Raw genomic sequence first — 20,245 nt, forward strand, 5'->3', positions numbered from 1 at the left:
TGTTCCCCTTCGTGTAGGATCCCAGCAAGGCCGTCTGCTTTCTAAGAAGTAGTCTGTGGAGAAGCTTGTTCTCCCTTGACAGGTTGCTCATTGATAACGAAGTGAAACAGAGAAAAATACGGTCTCTCTCTCTGGTCCACACTGGGTCCTTTACGCTTGTGCAGGAGCAAGGTGGTGGGGAAGAGGAAAGAGGGTTCTAAGAATGACAGTCTTTAGCCTAGCTGTGACCTCTGATATTACCTGGGTAAGTACCAGGGTGCAGACCAGGAGAGCAATGACCACCTTTCTTCCCAGATCATACCACCTTGAAAACACCAAAAACTTAACAGACCCCTCACTCCCACCCCAAAGAACTAGCTGTGAAAACAGCAGCATGAAAAGGCCTAAAGCTTGGGACAGTGTGCTGTGCCTCCACCCCCCACTCCCCCCAGCAGAGCCAAATCTTAAATTTAGCTTCAAATCAAGCAATAGGCTGGAAAAATGAACAAAAAATAACAACAAAAGAACCTGACCATAAAAAGCCATCATGGTGACAGAGAAGATAAAACTGCAAACTCAGAAGATAATGCCGTGGAAAACAGCTACAAGCAAAGCCTCAAAGAAAAATGCAGATTGGACACTAGCCCAGAGAAAATTCCTGGAAAAGCTAAAGAAAGAGCAAAAAAAAAAAAAAATGAAATTAGGTCAGTGGTAGAGGAAAAATTGGGAGAAGAAATGAGATCAATGCAAGAAAATTATGAAATGAGAATTAACAGTTTGGTAAAAGAGATACAAAAAATACTGAAGACAACACCACCTTCAGAAACAGAATTGGCCAAATGGTCAAAGTGGTATAAAACTTTGCTGATGGAAATAATTCCTTAAAAATAAAAAGACAACCATGAAGCCAAGTGAGGTTTGGGGAAGTAAAGAGATTCTATCAAATTTAAGACCCTACAAATTAAATTAATACATGCTTTAATGTAGTCTAACTTCAATACGAAGGTGGAAATGGGTGAAGATAGCAAAAATAAATGGAAAGATAGAGGTGAGTCCCCACCTCTCCAATATATTTGTATCATCGTTTTAATAGCAAAAAAACTGGAAAGGAATTGAGTACCCATTTATGGTAGAATAGAGGAATAAATTGTGGCATGTAAATGGAAGAGGATATGGTTACCCTGTCAGAAATGATGGATGTGAAGAATTTTAAAAAAAAATTGGAGAAGGCTCATACGAGTTGATGCAGAGTTAAACAAAGATAACACTTTATTCAAGGACTGTGCTAATGAAAATTGAGGCTGGAAGACTTCATAATTCTGACCAGTGTAGTCAGTGACCAAGTGAAATTTATCAGATAATGATGAGCGTCATTCTGCCGCTGGGCTGAAAAGTGGTCGACTATGGCAGCATAATGAGGCATCTGCTCTCAGACAGTTATCCCGATGACTTGTTTTGTTTGACTGGACTTAATTGTTACAGGGGAGGAGGCTGTTTGGCCTGGGGTGGGAAGGGGAATTGTTGGGAAGGGACAACGATTTTTAGAAATGAGTAAAACATTTTTAATCATAAAAAAGGTCAGAATTAAGAGATGAGAGGCAGAATACACAGAAGCCTCACACTGTACCTCTTCAACACTTTCGTTGAGAAAGGAACCATATGGCACAAGATATGATCAACGGTACATAAAGCCACAAGAAATTGTATTTTTACAGACAGGAAATGGCTTGTTACTAATTTGGGAGTCCTTTCTGAATCGAAATCATCTGTGTTCAGTCAGACTGCCAGCTTTTTAGAGAAAAGGTTAGATTTTTCTCCCCAAGTAGGGGACAGCTTCTATCTCATCCCCACAGAAACAACATCAAGAAGTCAGTTTTCTGTTAAGAGTTTAAAAGATTCTCCTAAGCTTTCTCAGTCACAGTCACAAACACGCTGATTGAAGGAGTAGAAACGGCACGGAATTGGGAAGAGTAGCATATGGGCATCGCTGACTCCCAGCTCGTCGGCTTTCTGACTTGTCCCTGAGCTCTACTAGATTTTTAATGGGAAAAACCTACAAGTGTATGTACAAGTGGCATCTTTGATGAGGGTATGGGAATAGAACAGATGGGCCTTTGAGTAAAATTCTACAAATGACTACCGCTTTTCAGGCACACGGTTGATGAAAAGGAGTAGAGGACATGAGATCACTCTGCTTATTGCTTGATTAGTAAATAAAATTTGATTTGTCCAAAACACCTGAAAGTCTGTCGTCCAATAGGACATTAGCCATGCAAACAATGAAAAATCGTACAAGATTCCTTGAGATCTCTAACAGGGGAGGTAGCTTTTTTATCTAATTCTCTGGTTACTAATATTAAAGAGAGCATAGAAGTGGAGACATCTTGTTGCTAGAAAGTGTTTGCTGACCCTGTGGAGCACGTCACGCCCAGACCGCAAACCAGAGGATTTGCCGTAGGTGGTGATGTTTGCAGATGACATCACATTGATGGTATCCAGTTCCAGCATGTAACAGATCATGATCACTCAAAAGAGCTTGGCCTAAAATCCACACAGGAAAAGTTTACGGATATCGGATGGAGAATACCATTTGTCCATCCAAATGTATTGTGGTCTGAACAATCCATAGAATTGGTCCATTTGTCCAGATGTCTTGGGCAGATGCTGCATATGGACAGTGGCATCCTTGATGGATCAAAATTAATACAAGACTAGAAGAAAGAACTATGAGACAAAGAGATGGTGTGCATTTAAAACAACTCCATGCTTAAAGAAGATACACTGAAAAATGGGAAATAAATAGAACACCAACACCAATTATAGCAAAGTGGTGTAAACATGAGCCCAGAAGAGCCAAAAAAATTTTTGATCAGCCAATGTTACTTGCTTGGTGGAGAGAGGTGGCAACCGAGTTTAACATTGCTTTAGTACATAAACTTGCCCATAAAATCTTCTAGAAAAGGATAGTAGAATATTATGAGCAGTATTTCCTGATAAAACAGCGAGAATCAATGGATGGAAAAACTCGGTTAAAGAAAGTTTGCCAAGAGTCCCGATTAAGGACAATCATCCCATGAGGACATTTTGAGGACGAAGCTAGGACAGTAAATAGACAAATGATAGAAAAGGTTTTCAGGGATTTTTCTAACCAACTTTTTTCACTGACAAGGACAATAGCAGCAGTTCGTATGCACTCTTATATAGTTCTGCTTGTCAAGGAGGTGCAGATAGCGCTAATGAGAACGAAGCTGGGAAAAGCAACAAGTTTGTGCCATTGTGGAGCGAGGGGAGTCTTGATGAAGAGAGGAGGAAGCATTCAGGCTTCAGGGGTGACAGGCCACGGCATGCTGGCTCAGCAGGTGGAAGGAAGACAACACCTCACCGTGCTCGTGTCTGACCGCAGCATGAGATTGCCTTAAATCAAGCTTTCCGCCGCCGTGTGTGACAAAATCATGCAGGTCCTCGAAAAAGGAGAGAGACTCTTCAACCCTTTGGTTATTGATACTGTGGTGGGCATACTGTGGTGGGCATGAGATAAAATGACTGAAGCAGCAAGGGTTTGAGCATCCAGGCATTTTGCTTTGTTGAGCAATTGCCCAACAAATCGGGACCCAGCCACTTTCCTCAGCTTTGGCACTGGACCCTGAATACAGGGGGAGACAGATTTATACATTAGAAACAATTAATCAAATAAGGCCAGTTATTTAAAAGGAAATAGTAAAACATTAGATAATCTAGTTTCTAATTGGATGAAAGATTGGGGACTTTGTAAGTGGGGAGGGGTAGAGTCAATAGGTGCACTTCCCTGAAATTAGAAAAGGAGATGTCCCACTCCCCCCAGATGTCTGTAATTCAATCAAAGGAACATGGAAACAATAACTGATTGATCGGGGGCCAATTTTCTGATAAGATATATGTGTTGCTTGAGATGTACAATTGTGAGAAAACTCCTCACATCAGTCTTCAGATCGAACTGGGTTTCTGGTCAGCATAACCAAGGTCCTTAGTTAAGGGTCTTTAAGCAGCAGGTGGGGGTGATCCAGTTTCTCAGCCATGCAGTGCTAGGCTCAAACAGTGCTATTTTGTTTTCTCCCAATTCCCACAATTGAATAAAGTTTTCTCACAAGGCAGAAGTTGTATTAAACCCATCATTGAATGGAAGGAGAACTGAGCTCGCTCCAGAACTGAGTCACAAGATAGAGTCAGTGTGGTTCACTCAATCCTACAATTAACCATTTGCTCTCCTAACCCCCTCAGTTCCCTCAATATCAAGTTCCAGGAAATGTAGACAGTTAACATACATAAGACTGAAAGCTGTTCTCTGGCTGTTTAGGGTTCCGAAGATATGAACAAACCGTCCTCGAAACAACTGTGAACCATTAACAGCTATCTGAAAGAATTATCCAAATCACCAATAACAAGGGAAATTCAAAACAAAACAACCCTGACCTTGCACCCAGAAAATTGGCAAGGATGACAAAGATGGGAATGATCAGTGTTGGAGGGTTTGTGGAAAGATGGGCACCCTAATGCATTGTTGGCGGAACTGTGGATTGGTCCATACATTTTGGAAAGCGATTTGTAATTAAGCAAAGAAAACGACTGAAATGCCCTTACCCTTTAACCCAGAACTCCCACTGTTGAGACATATATATGCACAACAAAATATTTCTTTTTTTAATTTTTTTTATTAATTTATTTTCATTTATCAATAATCACTTCCATGTGCTTTTGAGTTTAAAATTTTTCTCCCCCTTCCTCCCCACCCCCCTCCCCAAGGTGGCGTACAATCTGATATAAGCTGTACGTTTACATTCATGTTAGACATATTTTCGCATTAGTGAGTTATTTCTAGGAGCACATCAAAATATTTCTAGGAGCACATCTTCAGGGAGCCAAGCCTGGCAGTGGTCAGTTGGGCAATGACTAAAGAGATGGTGCCACGTGAGTCTAGTGGAATTTTAATGAAAGTGAGAACTGCAGAAACAACGTTCACGAGTGACTACGACAGTGTCTAGAACAGCAACAACAGAAACGTTACAAGTGAATCTTCCGTCATCAGGACAGAGCTCTTCCCTCCAAAGGGATGTGAGAGTCTGCACCTGCCCCTGTGCATATGATGCCAGGTTTCTTCTGATACGTTGTTTAGTTAAGGAATGACTCGCTCTGCAAGAGGCTGGGAGGTGAGGTGCAGTGGATGAGGTAGGTGATAGAAAAGCAAAATACAGCAATAAACATTTGAAAAAGCATATTCATTGTGGCCCGTCATAGCGTTGGCCACAGTCATGAGTGATCATTGGATGAAGAATACCCCTTGTCCAGACTGGCATGCACTTGGATGGGCGTCTTGTGTATGTAGTAATCTTAGACACTGCAGATGGATTGTGATTTAGCCCCAGAATTGAAAGAGAGTGGAGCAGGCTGGATTGCCCCTGGGAAACATCCGAATTCTTTTTAATGGCCCAAGGTTTTCTCTGAAAAATCTACTTTTTCAGTACTAGTTTTTTTCTGGTGGTTCTATGTGTCACGACAACCACTGGTCAACCCATATGCTTTATCAGTAGGGGAAATTAGGAGAATTTGGCGTATTGCCCCTTCCACCCACACAACACTCCTGGTGTGTGAGAGGATATGGATGAACAAGCATGGATCAGTCGTCATCTGTTTCATTGAATATCTGTGAGATGATGGATCCATTTCAGTGAATATTTCATGTATCTGTACTATCTCCAGACTCAGAGGTTTCACTGTGGAGAAATCTGTTTTTCTGCATAAAGCCTTTCTCTACTGAACCAGATTCAACCTCTGTCAGTACTGTTAGCGTACCCATGGTATACATACCTAGGATTGGATGACTTCATAACCTGATTCCCTCTTTAATATCTTGGAAGTCCTATGGTCACTTCTTCCTTTGCAGATATTCCATGGATCCTCTGGTTTCATGTGGTAATTGTTTTCTGTTTTCCCATAAATATTGAGTGAAGGCTCTACCGCACGTGTTAGAAGTTGTCCTTATCTTTTTAGTGAAGGGCATTAATATGTCCCTTGTGCTGTTCATCTGTTGCCTTTTTTTTTTTTAATTTTATTGATGCCTTTGACTTTACCATCTCATTCATTTATTACAAAGGTTGATTTGGGGGCAGCAAGGTGGCACAGTGGATAGAGTACCAGCCCTGGAGTCAGGAGGCCCTGAGTTCAAATGCGGCCTCATACGTGTAACACTTACTAGTTGTGTGACTCTGGGCAAGTTACTGAACCCTAACTGCCTCACCCAAATATCCCCCCCCCCAAAAAAAAAGTTGGTTTGGTTTCTAATTTTCTTTCTTTTTTTTTTTTTTTTTTGGCTAGGCAGTGGGGTTAAGTGACTTGCCCAGAGTCACACAGCTAGTAAGTGTGATATATCTGAGGCCAGATTTGAACTCAGGTTCTCCTGAATCCAGGGCCGGTGCTCTATCCACTGCGCCACCTAGCTGCCCCGGTTTCTGATTTTCAATAGGGGTTGTAGGAGGGAAAAAAAATAAATACTTGACAATTAAAAAATAAATTAAAATGTTACTTTTATTTCAAATATAGCCTTTTCCCTACCCAACAAATCTGTTATCTCTTGTTAGGTGACCAGTCCCATTTCCTTTCGCAATAATTCATGTCCTCCATAGTATTTTTATGCCCTTTCTTGGGTGGAGGTTATCTGTAATATGCAGTTTGCTTATAGCCACCATGTTTATTTCTAGGGCACTTTGAATTATTTATAATGGTAATTCTTTTGGGATCAGGACATTCTTGGAATCCTGTCCAGGTAGCATTGACAAGAGAATGTTAATGTTAAAAAGATGGATGTTTGCAGTAGAAAGTTCTTTTGGGTCATTGGGAATCCTGCATCATTTCCCAACTGCAGCCCCGGCCGGTCCCCTCCTGATCTATGAAGATGCAAATTCACAGAAACGTTTCTCTCAACCAAACCAGAAGCTTCTAGAGGGAAATTCAGTTCTGAATCAGGATTGCTTTGTTAGTGACTCTCCTGCAGTGTGGGTGTCTGCATTATTTCCTGCGGATTTACTCCCTGTAATCTCTGGTCCTTTCCAGGTCTTGTCAATCTGTGTGGAAGAAGATAACATTGTCAATTATGCCACCAGCGTGCTCCAGAACCCAGACCTCGGGCTGCGCATGGCCATTCGCAGCAACCTGGCCGGGGCAGAGGAGCTCTTTGCCCGAAAATTTAATAGCCTGTTTGCACAGGGCAGCTACGCCGAGGCCGCCAAAGTCGCAGCTTCTGCACCCAAGGTAACGCAGGCAGCGGGTCAGAAGCATCTCGGGCTGGAAGGGGCTTCCGATCACTTGGTGCAACACCAGCCCGCGGGCCCAGAAAGACAAGAGTTCTCCACCATTCTGGGTTGGGCAGCTTGTAGATGGCAGTGCCTGTACCTCGCAACCTTGGGCATTGCCAGCTTCTGCTGTTTGTGCTCCTCTGCACTCTCCCTGGCAGTGATGGCGGGAGGGTGGGTCAGGCTAATGGAAAGGGTCTCTTCTCCTCCCACAGACCAGGGTCATCTTTGAAAGCCCAGTAAGCTGGGAAAAGACCGAGGGCAGTGTTTTCTCTCACAAAATTAGTTAGGAAAGGGAGGAGCCTTTTCCCAGAGGAGCGTCTCTGCCTCATAGTCTCATCACAGAAAGCTCTTTGGCTGGACATGGGGCCTTGACCTCTCCTGATGGGCATTGATGGGAGCCAGTGCCTGATCAAGAAGGTCAGCATGCATTTCTCTGAGGAGCCAGGGACCAGTGTCCCCTTGCATTTTCTCGGTTAAGCATGAGGGCAGCACAGTTGGAGCTTGAGAGTGGTGTGCAGGGCCCAAGGAGTGACTTCTCTGCCTTTGTGATTGTCTCTGCTGCTCCTTTAGGGAATCCTGCGCACCAGCGACACCATCCGCAAGTTCCAGAGTGTGCCGGCCCAGCCTGGACAGGCCTCCCCCTTGCTCCAGTACTTTGGGATCTTACTGGACCAAGGGCAGCTCAATAAGTTTGAGTCTTTGGAGCTTTGCCGGCCTGTCCTTCAGCAGGGCCGCAAGCAGCTCCTGGAGAAGTGGCTTAAGGAGGACAAGGTGAGGACGCACGATGCCAAGCGCTGACCGCGCCCACTTAGCTAGGACGCGTCGCTGAGCTCAGCATTCTCTCCTGTCGTGTGTCTTAGCTGGAGTGTTCGGAGGAGCTGGGAGATCTGGTCAAAGCCGCTGACCCGACGCTTGCGCTCAGTGTCTACCTGCGGGCCAGCGTGCCTAACAAAGTGATCCAGTGCTTTGCAGAGACGGGCCAATTCCAGAAGATTGTGCTCTATGCCAAGAAGGTGAGAGAGCCTTGGAGCTGCCCGTCCGAACCACGGCTGTCCCTGGCCTGAAGCCCGTCAGTGTGCCTTAAACCTTAAGTGCCAGTATAAGGATGAGCTGCCTCAGGAAAGTCAAGCCCAGAAACTTGTGTTTCTGTAGCTTTCGGTTGGGACCTCTGGATTAGCGCCAAGGGAAGAACAGGTAGTGCCTCGCGTTGAGGCCCAGAGAATGTCCAGGGTTTAGAACCCAGGCCTCTGCGGACTCGAGTCCGTGATTTCCCCCACCGTTAAATGTCATAATTTGGGATCCCCCGGAGTTCCAGATTCGGATTTGGCCGCGGCTGAGAGAGTCTCTTGTTTGAGGTTGGTTTGCTGATGGCAGAAATGAGTGAGCTAGGTCTGCTCAGTCATCCTGGCACCTCACTTCCTTTGAGTTGCAGCTCACAGACACCTTCCCCACAGAAACTTTTCCTGATTTTGCCACCCTTCCCACCCCCCACCTTAACTCGCCTGCATTTCTTTTACATCTATGTCAGCACAAGCCTGCTGTCTCCTGTTGGAGAGCAGGCTCGTTTCATTCCCTGTATTTGTCTCTCCAGAACTTAGGCAGCCCTGGGAGGCCTTCCGATACTTGTGCTTCTGATACAGAATCATCATGACTTCTCTTCTTAGAGAGAAACGTGGTTATGCTTAGTGAAGTCTTTGTTAAGGGCTGGATGCCACAAGCATATTAAAGAGAAATAAGATATTCGCAGTGGATAGAGCACTGACACTAGCTGTGTGACCCTGGGCAAGTCACTTAACCCCATTGCCTAGCCAAAAAAAGAGAGAGAGAGAGAAACAAGGTATCCAATGAGATTCTTAACCTTGGGCTCCTTTTAAAAAACACTTCACTGTATTTCAGCATCGTCGGTTTCCTTTGTCTCCCTGTCTGCTATGATGTCATGCATTTAAAAGCTCTGTCCTGAGAAGGGTCTGTGGTTTTCCCCGCCCGCCGCCCAGGGCTCGGGGTGTCCCGGCAGCATCAGAGCTGAGGAGTCCCGTGGCCTGCATGCTTTCACCCCAGAGGGGCTCACCATGTAGAATAATTTCTAAAATAGGAAGGACACGACGCAGAGGAATTTAGCAGGGCAGGTGCTGTGCGCTTTGTTCCCCCGAATCTGAGTTTCGTTGTTGCTGACGCTGCCCCCAGATTTCCATAGTGGCTGTTGAGAGCGACTGGGGCTCTGAGTCCTGCAGAACTCGCCATGACTCCGAGTTCTTGGGGATGCTGCGTGAGCCGTGCCCTCTGGTGGACGGCAGCTGCCACTGCAGGTCTCTTTGCTCTCAGCCGTGCCCCGCGTTGTGTGGCAGTGGCTGTGTGGTGGCCCGTGAGCCCGCTGTGAATGAGAAAGGCATCTGTCTGTTCCAGGTCGCGTACACGCCTGACTGGATCCTCTTGCTGAGGAGTGTGATGAGGGTCAGCCCAGAGCAGGGCCTGCAGTTTGCTCAAATGCTGGTGCAGGATGAGGAGCCGCTGGCCAGCGTCAACCAGGTGAGCGAAGGAGCGCCTCGGGTAACCTCCCGGGGCCAACCCTGACTGGCAAGAGTATCTTCTGAGTAAAACTAGAAAGTCTCTAGAGTTAGGGCACTTCCGTTCAGCAGGCCTTGGGTTAAGGACCCTGTTGTCTGAGAGTTTTTTGCCAATTGACATTTTCCCATTGACTTAGCTCTAGAAGCCCAAGTGAAGCCTCTTGGGTAAGCCTTCAGAGGTCATAGTCTTTAATGCCTAGACTCTCCTCACTTCTACCCCATTAAGTAGCCTGAATACACATCTAATATACCAGGAGAGCTTTTCACCCAGTTGTTGAAAAAAAGCAGGGCACCCCTGAATCAGGGCTTCAGTCTTTTATTTGAGGGTGGGCTGAAAAGAGTATCTTTTGTTCAAGTCCCAATCCGTTGTGGGCAGAGGCACCCTGGGGTCTCAAAGGCTGTACCTTCGAAATACAATTGGTGGCTGGTTAGAGCACAGACAGACTGCTTTGCTAGAGAACAAATAGCCAGCAGTCAGATTCCCTGTGCTGATGAAATCATGGGGTGGCTCTGAGGAGCTGCCCTCAGGGCACAGGTTTGTAGCTTTATTAGACTCTTGAATTTCCATTGGCTCCTGCATTTTGTTTCACGAGTGGCATTAAGTTTAAAAGGTGGTTGTCCTTTAGTCATGATTCTATTTCAAGACTTTGGGTCTTCCTGACTTCAAACCCAGCCCTCTGTGCCCTCCTCTGAGTACCAGGAAAGCCAGTAGGTGTTTGCATGAGTGCCCTTTTTTCCTCTGCTAAGCCTGTGTACCCCTCCCCTCACAGCGGGAATTCAGTAATCTTTTCTCCCACCTCAGTGTTCACCTGGGACCAACAGCTGGTTCACCCCTCAGGTTTGTATAGCTGTGGTTAGGTAGGGCTGGTTGGCTTCCCCAAAGCTTGTGTCTCCTCCCCTGCACCACTTGGAAGAGGGTCCCATAGCTGTTGGCGAGGGACCGGTTAGTGCACCACCTGACTCCAGATGGTCATTAGCTAATTTTGGACAAGCAGTTTGTTCCTCAGCAAGGTAGCCTTGGCCTTTGTTTTTGCAGTCTCATGGGGAAGTGTGTGATTTCACATAAATGATCACTTAGGTTTCACGGTAGGGATGTAGGCAGGGTCCATATTGATAGATTTATACTAACACGCATAATAATGGATGGAGTCTAACTTAGTGACCCTGAGATGATTAAATACATAATTTTTTCATGTCTTCGGCTGAACATGTGTACATTCTGTGTTTTTAAAGCTCTGGATTTAGGAGCTGTAATCATTGGGCTAAAAATATAGGCCGCGACCCCACCCTGGACAGTTATAGTCCCTGGCCTTAGAGCAGGTGTAAGACTGTCCTCTTGTGGGGAGTTTGTCTGTGGAAAGTAAAATGTAGCCCTTGGTGACCCCTTTTGTGCAGTGGGCAGTATATTGAGCAGATTCTGACCAAGTTCAAACCTCGGAGTGAAGGTTCAGCTGATGTAAGTGCTGACAGTCAAATTGCACTAGGTCTCAAGAAATCTGTCAGCTGTCCAGAGGGAGAAAGAGTCCCTTTCAGTAGTTTTGAGAGTGTTTACAAGGCCCTGTGTCAGGAGATGGGAGGCGTTAGAGCCAGGAAAATCTGGGTTCAGATACCACTTCTGACACCGACTGGCTGCGTGATCGTGGCTGGGCAAATCACCTCCCCCCGTGCGTGCCCCAGGGGACAGAGAAGGGGCTGACCTGCCCCAGCAGGGGGAGCTCCCTCCCTGGGAAAGGGAAGGTGGCCCCTTAGGTTAGGTGGAAGCAAAGAGCTGTGATCACAGCCTTGTTTTGGGACTGTGTTTGCAGATTGTGGACGTCTTCATGGAGAACAGCTTGATTCAGCAGTGCACGTCTTTCCTGTTGGATGCCTTGAAGAACAACCATCCTGCAGAAGGACGGCTCCAGACCCGCTTACTGGAAATGAACCTGATCCACGCCCCACAGGTAGGATTGTGCCCTCCCCTACGCAGGTGTGGCTTGGGAGTGCCTGGTGCTGCATCTTCACGGGCAGCTGCTTGTGGACTCAGGAGGAGTGGCATGGCCCACAGCGGCACAGCTTGTGACAGAGGAACAAGGGAAATATGGCAGAGCTTCCCTGCTCTTCCTGGGCTCAAGGCTGTCCGTCTGTCTGGGCCCTTTGGGGTGAACCTCAGAGGCCTCTGGACACCCTTTTTCTCAGGGCCCTTCTCCCCTTAGCAGCAGAGTACTCACAGTACCTGTGAAGGCGTTGTCAAGGGGGCCAGAAAGGGACACCAGGTCTCTGGCTTATAGTGAAAGAGAATTTGTGTTCCTCTGCCCTCCTTTGGCCCAGCCCTGCCGTGGCCCTCTTCCTCTTTGCCGGTCCAGGCCAGCATCGGAGGGCAGTCATGCTCCGTGTCCTGTCCTTGCTGCTGACCAGGGCTTAGGTGGCTCCTTGTCTGGCAGGAGACAAGGGGGTGAACCATGTGTGTTTTTCGTCTTGATCCAGCCCTTCCTTATTTATGTGGGGTCATGGTCAATGAGGCTGATTGGGTTGTGTTCCTGCACCATATCATCAGGACCACCAGGAACGTCTCAGCTTTGCTTTAATGCTTAAAAACTAGACAAGTCCTGTTCCCTTAGATGATTCCTGGACCCCAGGGACCACTGAGCCAGCACGCAGTTCTGCTTGGTGCCCTCTGCTCTTATGGCATCGCTGCCCTTAGTTTCCAATGTCTCTGAACATGGATTAACGGTCCCAGTGGCCAGGTCTGTCAGGACCTAACGGGGTTGTTCCCTCAAGCGGGTAGCTTGAATTCACCCAGGGCCACTGGTGCTCCCTGGCGTTCTCCTGGGCTGTCCCTTGACTATCCGTTGTCCTTCCCACAGAGAGGCTGCTCTGGGCCCAGAAGAGAGCATGAAAGGAGAATGGAGTCATGGAGCTTTCTCTTTTTTTTTCATTTAACCCGTGCACCCCCAGCCCAGCTCCAATTTCTTCTTTAAAAAACAAACAGAAGCTTTTCTGTGCACCTTTGTCTTCCCTTCCCAGCCTCAGCTCACCTTGACCTTCCTAGAATTAGTTTTATTGTGGTAAGTTCTTGGGACCAAAGGACATGAGCAATGAATTCACTTTTCTTCCATATTTCTGAACTCTTTACCTGAGCGGGTGAAGCTGTTGGTAACTTAGCATCGCAGTGTCTGTCTTCCCACAGTCGTACAATGTTGAATTTTTCTTGTTCTTACCATCTTTGCTGATTGGGCGGGTGTGAGGTCACTGTTACCAGCACGAGTGACTGGGCCACATCGAGAAGCTAAAAATGACGCTACCTCCAAGTGCGGTTTAAGCCAGCGTAGCATAAGCAGGCTTACGGCTGCACCGCGGAGCCAGGGACATACTGCGCGGAGTTAGACAGAGCAGCATGCAGGAGCTGTTGCCAGACCTCACCCTCTCGTTAAAATGGTTCTGTCCTCTTGGTGTGACAGGTTGCAGATGCCATCCTTGGGAATCAGATGTTTACCCACTATGACCGTGCCCACATTGCCCAGCTCTGTGAGAAGGCGGGCCTGCTGCAGCGAGCGCTGGAGCATTACACGGATCTGTATGACATCAAGCGCGCCGTGGTCCACACTCACCTCCTGAACCCCGAGGTACAGGATGGCTTCTTGCTTCTGCCGCTGACTCATGGGCAGCTCTCTTGGTGGTGGGCTTTGTCCACAGATGGTGGGGCCTGCGTCTTGTGGCAGTGCCCATAGGTAGCTTGAAATCGCCTTTAACCTTAGGGCTCTAATAGTGCAGAGAGCTCATTGTCTGTGCCAAGCCAGGAGCGTTATTGGGTTCTGATCTGTGCTGACTTACCAGGTTTGTGGTTCTAGGTGTGGAAGTCCCCTCTGCTGGAGAACCAGCCCACAAGTCTAGATCTGTTCTCCTGAAATAGGAAGGACTCATTTCTCCCACAGGGCTGTGTTGTTTAATCTATTATCAGCACAATAACCAATCACAACTCTCCGAGACTGATGACAAAGTGTACCTAGGCCCTCCTTTTAGGTTTTGTTTTGTTTTGTTTTTTGCTAGGCAGTGGGGTTAAGTGACTTGCCCAGGGTCACACAGTTAGTGAGTGTTTTGTGTCTGAGGCTGGATTTGAACTCAGGTCCTCCTGAATCCAGGGCCAGTGCTCTATCCACTGCACCACCTAGCTGTCCCTAGGCCTTCCTTTTAGACAGAGAACTGGGGGGGGCTCGAGGTGCAGATTTGTTTTGTGTGACTTTCCTTCCTTGTTTTGAGGGGGACCTTCCATGTTGCTTTTTGGGGGGGAGTAGAGAAACTAGTAATTTAGAAAGCCCCCCTACAAAGAGAACAGAGGGAGGTCCTGAGGGAGGACCCCAGCAGGGCAGGGTTGGAGATCCCAGCTTCCCCCGCCATCTTCTTTTCCTGTCTCAGGTCTTGGGAAACGTCGCTGTTTTCGATGCGTGTCAGGAAATGGGGTCCCTTTGTGTGTGTCGCAGTTTTGGGGACCGTGTCAGGCTCCAACATGGTCCCTCCTGTGCCAGGCTCCATGGTGAGTCTCACCATGTCGGCTTTTCTTCCTCAGTGGCTCGTGAACTTCTTTGGCTCGCTGTCGGTGGAGGACTCCGTGGAGTGCCTGCGAGCGATGCTGTCTGCCAACATCCGGCAGAACCTTCAGCTGGGCGTGCAGGTGGCCTCCAAATACCACGAGCAGCTCGGCACCCAGACGCTCGTGGAGCTCTTTGAGTCCTTCAAGAGTTATGAAGGTACTGCGCCAGCCCGTACCGGCTGCCTTCTGGGCGGTAGAGCATTCTGCTTAACCCAGCGGGAATGAGGGGACTGGTCGTGGCATGACCGTATGGTAGTAACACATTACTACGCTTGGCTGTTTCTGCTGTGATGTTGAGGTGGGACCTCACTGGATGAGTTATTGTGAGGTTTTTAAGTGGTCCCAGCTCCGGTGCTTGTTTGTCCTGCCCCCAAACCAAATTTCAAAGTGAGCGTCAGCTTCGCGGTCGGTTATTTCTGGGGTTTGTGCTTCAGGCAGTATCAAATCCTAGGAGCTGAAAAGGAGGGAGAAGGCCGGCTCCCTCGCTCCCTGGCTTCCTCTGCAGATGTCTCCCTTCTCTCGTGGGGATATTTCTGGAGTTTCTCACCTTTTTGCGTTGGTCTCAGCTGCCAGCTTGTTCTGAGATACCTGCCATTTTCTAGTACGCATTAGCCCTGCTTTAAAACAAGGAGACCGTCCTTCTCTGTCAACCCTTCCTCCTTCTGTGACCTTCAGTGGCCGCCGTCTGGGAAGCGCGGCCAAGTGGTCCCGCGCGCTGGACCGAGGTGCCCATTGAGCAGGCAGGTACGCGGCCCCGGGAGGGCCTGCAGGAGCCTCGGATGGGTGCGCGGCTGCATCGGCTCGGCAGGGTCAGCTGTCTCCGGCTGCGGCAGCATGAGGTCGTACGTGGCTGAGCAGTGGGGCTCCGTGGACTCCCCCTCAGCCCCTGCTAACCCAGCCTCTCCCCCCAGGCCTCTTCTACTTCCTGGGCTCAATCGTCAACTGCAGCCAGGATCCAGATGTGCATTTCAAGTATATTCAGGCAGCCTGTAAGACCGGGCAGATCAAGGAGGTGGAAAGAATATGCCGAGAAAGCAACTGCTATAACGCAGAGCGAGTGAAGAACTTCCTCAAGGTGAGTGCCCTTCTCTGCACAGCCCCGCCCCTCCGTGCCCACGGGCCGCGTTCACGTTAGCGTTCGGTCTGTGAGACTTATGCCGTGCAGGAGACGTGTTCTTCCGATGTCCCACACTCAGAGCAGGCAGCCCTCGCTCAGGACTCTCAGCTTGGTGGCCTTGGGGCAGAGGAGACCTTTGGGATTTGCCTCATGTATGTTGTTGGTTGGTAGACAGTTAAGAAGCAAATGCAGTGTAGTTAGAAATCTGGGTCCAGAGCCAACGAGCAGTCAGTGAGGATTTATTAGGCGCTCCCATGTGAGAGGTACAGAGAAAGGTCCCTTCCCTCGAGGAGCTCCCATTCTAATGGGGGGACAGCGTGCAGACAGGTTTGTGTCTTGTGACCGGGAGGCAGCCTCTAGGAGGGCACCAGCTCGGGACTGGCCAGGCAGGCCGGGAGGTGGAGCAGAGGAGGGAGAGTGTCCTAGGGCTGGGGACAGCCATTGATAAGTCACCAAGTCAGGAGAGAGAGTCTATCTCCCGTGGGTGGCACTCGAAAGTCAGCATCACTGATAATGGAGCGAAGTGTGAGAAGACTGGAAGGGTGGGAGGGGGCCAAGTCACGAAGGGCTTGACGGGTCAGAGGAGCGTTTTCTGTTTGATCCTGACGGCTACAGGGGCCCCGGGACTTCTCGAGCAAGGGGGTGATCTGGGTGGACCTGAACTGTAGCAAGATACCTTGGCAGCTGAGCAGAGGGTGGGCTGGAGGCCCACAGACCCTCCAGAAGCTGCTGCAGTGTCCAGGTATGAGGGACTGAAGGGCTGCACCAGGGTCAGGGCAGGGTCAGAGGAGAGAAGGGGGCGGATTCCAGAGAGGCTGAGAAGGCCAGAACAAGAACTGGCAGTGGCCTGGACATGGGAGGGTGCTTTGAGGGAGGAGCTGAAGCTGTCGCTGAGTTTGCTGGCCCAGATAACTGGGGGGATAGCGATGGTGCCCTGGAGTGAGGAGCCGGTTTGGAGGAAAGATGAGTTTTTGATGTCTTTGGGCTGTCTGGTTGAGATGTGTGAGGGGCAGTTGGCGATACAAACTTGGCAGTCAGCAGAGAGGTTGGGGCTGGGCGGATGATCTCAGAGTCATCTGCATAAAGCTGAGGATTGAACCCAAGGGAGTTGGTGGGGAGCCGGACTTCTTACCTAGGGGTCCAGGAACTTGGTTTTTTTGACAGTTGTTTGATAAATTTGGTTCCTTGGCAATCTTGTGTATTTTATTTTATGCATTTATAAACATTCTGAGATGAGATTCGTAGTCTTTGCCATGTTAAGAGCCCCTGGTATGATGGGAGAAGAGAAGGGGGCCCAGGACAGAGGCTTGGGGGGCGCCCCCTATAAGCAGACATGACCTGGATAAGGAACCAGCAAAGGACAGAGGGGTGGAGCAGTCAGATTGGGGAGGAGAAAAACCAAGGGACAGCCAGGAAGAGGGTGATCCTGAGGGGCCCAGGCTGCAGAGAGGTCAGTAAGGATGAGGAGGGAGAAAAGGCCCTTGTCTTTGGCAGCTAAGAGATGAGAGATCACCGGTCATTCTGGAGAGAGCATTCAGGGTAATGAGAAGGGGGTGAAGAAGAGAGGAGAGAGTGGGGACCCCTGTTGCAGACGCCTTTTGGAGGAGTTTAGCCCCAAGGGCGGAAGAGAAACAGGACGATAGTTAGAAGAGACGGAAAGACCAAGTGAAGGTTTTAGGATGGGGGCGACATGGGCAGGTTTGTAGGCAGCAGGTAAACAGCTGACAGACGGGGGTGGGGGGCAGTCTGCTCGAGGGGACGGGATGGGGCAGAATCCCTGACTGTGCCGTGTCAGATGGGTGGAGAAGGACGTGGTGAGGGAAGTGAGCTGAGCGCCATGGAAGGAGGAGGGAGGAGAGGAGGGCGCTCTGGGCCAGGGGCAGCATCGGGGCTTGGGGCAGTAAAGCGCCGTTGTGGTGAGCAGGGTAGGCCGGCCAGCAGGTCAGTCGAGGAGGGGGCAAGGATTACTCTGACATAGTGAGGGCCCGCTTGAGATTATGCAACATGAATCTGTCGTGGACTGACCTAGCGTGGTTTTGTGCTATTTCTCTAGCCCTGTTCAGTAGCAGGAGAACAGGAGTCAAGGCAGCAGATTTGGAAAATAATCCAAGGTTCTAGCTTGAAAGGTGTGATGGTGATGGGACAAGAGGGCCAGAGGACATAGCGAGCTGAAGCAGTTCTCTGAGGGGCCAAGATAAGGAAGGAGAGCGTAGACAGTGCAGGGGTGACGGCCCGGGAGAGGGCGAAGGGGCCCAGAGGTCATGGTGAGGACACAGGTAGGGTGGCAGATCCCTTCTCTCCACGTGGCTCTGGTGGGGTGGAGGAGAAGGTGATAGGAAATGAGTGCTGAAGGGGTTAGAAGGATGAGGAGATACTGTGACCCGCACGCAGACCTCATTGGGGAAGGCAGGAGATGACCTGTCGGCGTCCAAGGCAGGGTGACCGGGCAGATCCCTTAAGCTCGGGGCCACTCAGCGACTCAGAGAGAGATGTGCGCAGCGGCATTGGGAGAAGGAGCTTCCTCACCTGGGATTTCCCTGTGTCAGTGGAATGACAGGTCCATTCCCCATCCCTTGTATAGACCCAGAAGTAGGGATTCCAGCATTGCCTCAGGGTGCTTTTAAAAGAGGAAGTCTTATGTTTGCATTGCTGCCCCATTTTTCTGTTTGTGAACGAGTGAGATGGTAAAGTTTAGCTATTAAAAAATAAACAGCTTCCTTGGTTTATGGTCTAACCAAAAAATAACCCAAAGTGTCTTTAAGATTTCACAAGTGGTTGGTGGTAAATCCTCAACCTGGATGGCCCGATAGAAATCCAGTTAGCTGTCCCAGTGAGGACAGAACTGTTGAAAAGTCCAGTGGTGCCCTGCCCGTCCCAGGAGGCCTTCCCACGAGGCTTTGGGCCCCTGCAAGGGATTCTCTTGGAGGCATTTCTCAGAGGGTGGCCACTGGACGGGAGTGGGTGGGCGGCTTCAGAGCTGCAGTGTGGCGCCAGCCTCGGGCGTGGTGATCTGGGCCCAGGCAAGTGCATCGAGAACCAGCCTTCGTGCCACTGGACGAGAGTCTGTTCCTCAAAGAGTGTTTCAATTCAAAGAATGTTAGGTTTTGGCAGAGAGGACAGATTGAAACTGGAATTTCCTTTCCACATTGAGTGGAGGGGGTCGGGGGTGGGGTTCTTTCCAAGTCCTGCTTTTCAGAGGAGCCAGGCCTACTGCAGGTGCTGCCAGGCTCAGTGGGCGTGGGGCCTCTTTGTGCTGGGTTGCTCTCTCTCTCTTAGTTCTGGCGCACAAAACAATCCCCCAAACTCGGCTCCAGGAACCAAAGCCCAGGTTAAGCAAAGACCAAGTTTTGTGAACAGCCCGGCTCCCTGGGGAGGGCCGGGGAGAGCTGAGGAAGAGGGTCTGAAATGAGGCTGATAGCACTGAACAGAAAGGAAGTCTGCCCTGTCACAGGACAGGGCTTCTTTAGGCAGGGCAAAGCCCAGGTCTCTTTCCGTGCCGCTTTCTTGTGATTAGTCACACGCTCCCCCCTGGAGGGTGACGCTGATACATCCTTTCTTCTCCCCTTTCTAGGAGGCCAAGCTTACAGATCAACTGCCCTTGATTATTGTTTGCGACAGATTTGACTTTGTTCATGACCTAGTTCTGTATTTATACCGCAACAACCTACAGAAGTACATTGAAATCTATGTTCAGAAGGTAAAGTTCTTCTCCTGGGCCTTGTGGTAGGTGGTGGGGCCCCTTCCCTAGCTTGGCAAAGCGCATGCTGGGCAGAGTCACCCTTTGGCATGAGGCCTGGCAGGCTGGAGGCCGGAGGGGGTTCCCTGGTGACCTGGTCAGGCCACAGCAGCTCTCAGGGTCTTGGCGCGACGCAGTCAGAGATCCATTCCAGCACCACAGGCCTTGGTGGGAAGGGAGAAGCCAGGTCCCCAGAGGGCTGTCTGCCTGCTCCATTGTCCTTTGGGATGTGTGTGGGCCATCGCCCCACAGGGAAGGATTGAGAGGAGTCCGTTAGTGCCGGCGCTCTCTCGGAGGCAATGATGCGGGACGCCCGCGCCACTGAGCTGACGGAGGGTCTCGTGGCAGGTCAACCCCAGCCGCATCCCTGCCGTGGTCGGAGGGCTGCTTGATGTGGATTGTTCCGAGGACGTCATTAAAAACTTAATCATGGTGGTGAGAGGACAGTTCTCCACTGAGGACTTGGTGGCTGAGGTGGAGAAAAGGAACAGGTAATGGCTCTCTTTGTTCTCGCGCCTCGGGAACCTGGTCACAAAGTTCACGTTGGTCTGCAGGCTGGAGTGGGAACGTCCCCAGGGTGACAGCACCCGCCGCTTCTGTGTGTGTGTTCCTGTTTTTGTGTTGCTGTCTGTGTGTGCGTTTTCCACTGGCCAGAAGTCTTCCCCTGTTTCTTGGTATTTCCCGTTTTCTTCTTTGAGAGAGTGTCCTCACCCACTTGCCTGTCCCCCGCATCGCTGCATGCGTGCGTTTGTGGCCCTGTCTGCTCCTCCCGGGAGGCCCAGGCGCATCCTATGGATGTTAATACTCAAGGCCCTGGGGCTGAGCTCAGAGCGGCCACGACTCCCGGCACTGAGCCACCAGTACTGGGCACGAGGGCCATTTCAGCTCCGAGGCTCCGCTGCCTCAGTGAGTGTCAGGAACACTTTTGAGAAAGCCCCGGCTTCCTCTGGAGAT

The 20,245-nt window shown here is 49.6% G+C and overlaps 1 protein-coding gene across 2 annotated transcripts in view; it reads left to right on the forward strand.

Annotated features, from left to right (window-relative positions):
• CLTCL1 (clathrin heavy chain like 1) overlaps positions 1–20,245 on the forward strand; it is an 88,781-nt gene that overhangs the window by 33,688 nt on the left and 34,848 nt on the right. For both annotated transcript variants that reach the window (XM_027859394.1, XM_027859395.1), the window contains exons 7-16: positions 7,063–7,260; positions 7,875–8,075; positions 8,165–8,317; positions 9,708–9,830; positions 11,674–11,811; positions 13,309–13,473; positions 14,415–14,595; positions 15,350–15,513; positions 19,127–19,252; positions 19,640–19,782. In XM_027859394.1, coding sequence (XP_027715195.1) covers positions 7,063–7,260; positions 7,875–8,075; positions 8,165–8,317; positions 9,708–9,830; positions 11,674–11,811; positions 13,309–13,473; positions 14,415–14,595; positions 15,350–15,513; positions 19,127–19,252; positions 19,640–19,782 — 1,592 coding nt within the window. The remainder of the gene's footprint in view (positions 1–7,062; positions 7,261–7,874; positions 8,076–8,164; positions 8,318–9,707; positions 9,831–11,673; positions 11,812–13,308; positions 13,474–14,414; positions 14,596–15,349; positions 15,514–19,126; positions 19,253–19,639; positions 19,783–20,245) is intronic.

This window comes from Vombatus ursinus, unplaced genomic scaffold, assembly GCF_900497805.2.
Source record: "Vombatus ursinus unplaced genomic scaffold, bare-nosed wombat genome assembly UNPS02014167.1, whole genome shotgun sequence".
Classification (NCBI taxonomy): domain Eukaryota; kingdom Metazoa; phylum Chordata; class Mammalia; order Diprotodontia; family Vombatidae; genus Vombatus; species Vombatus ursinus.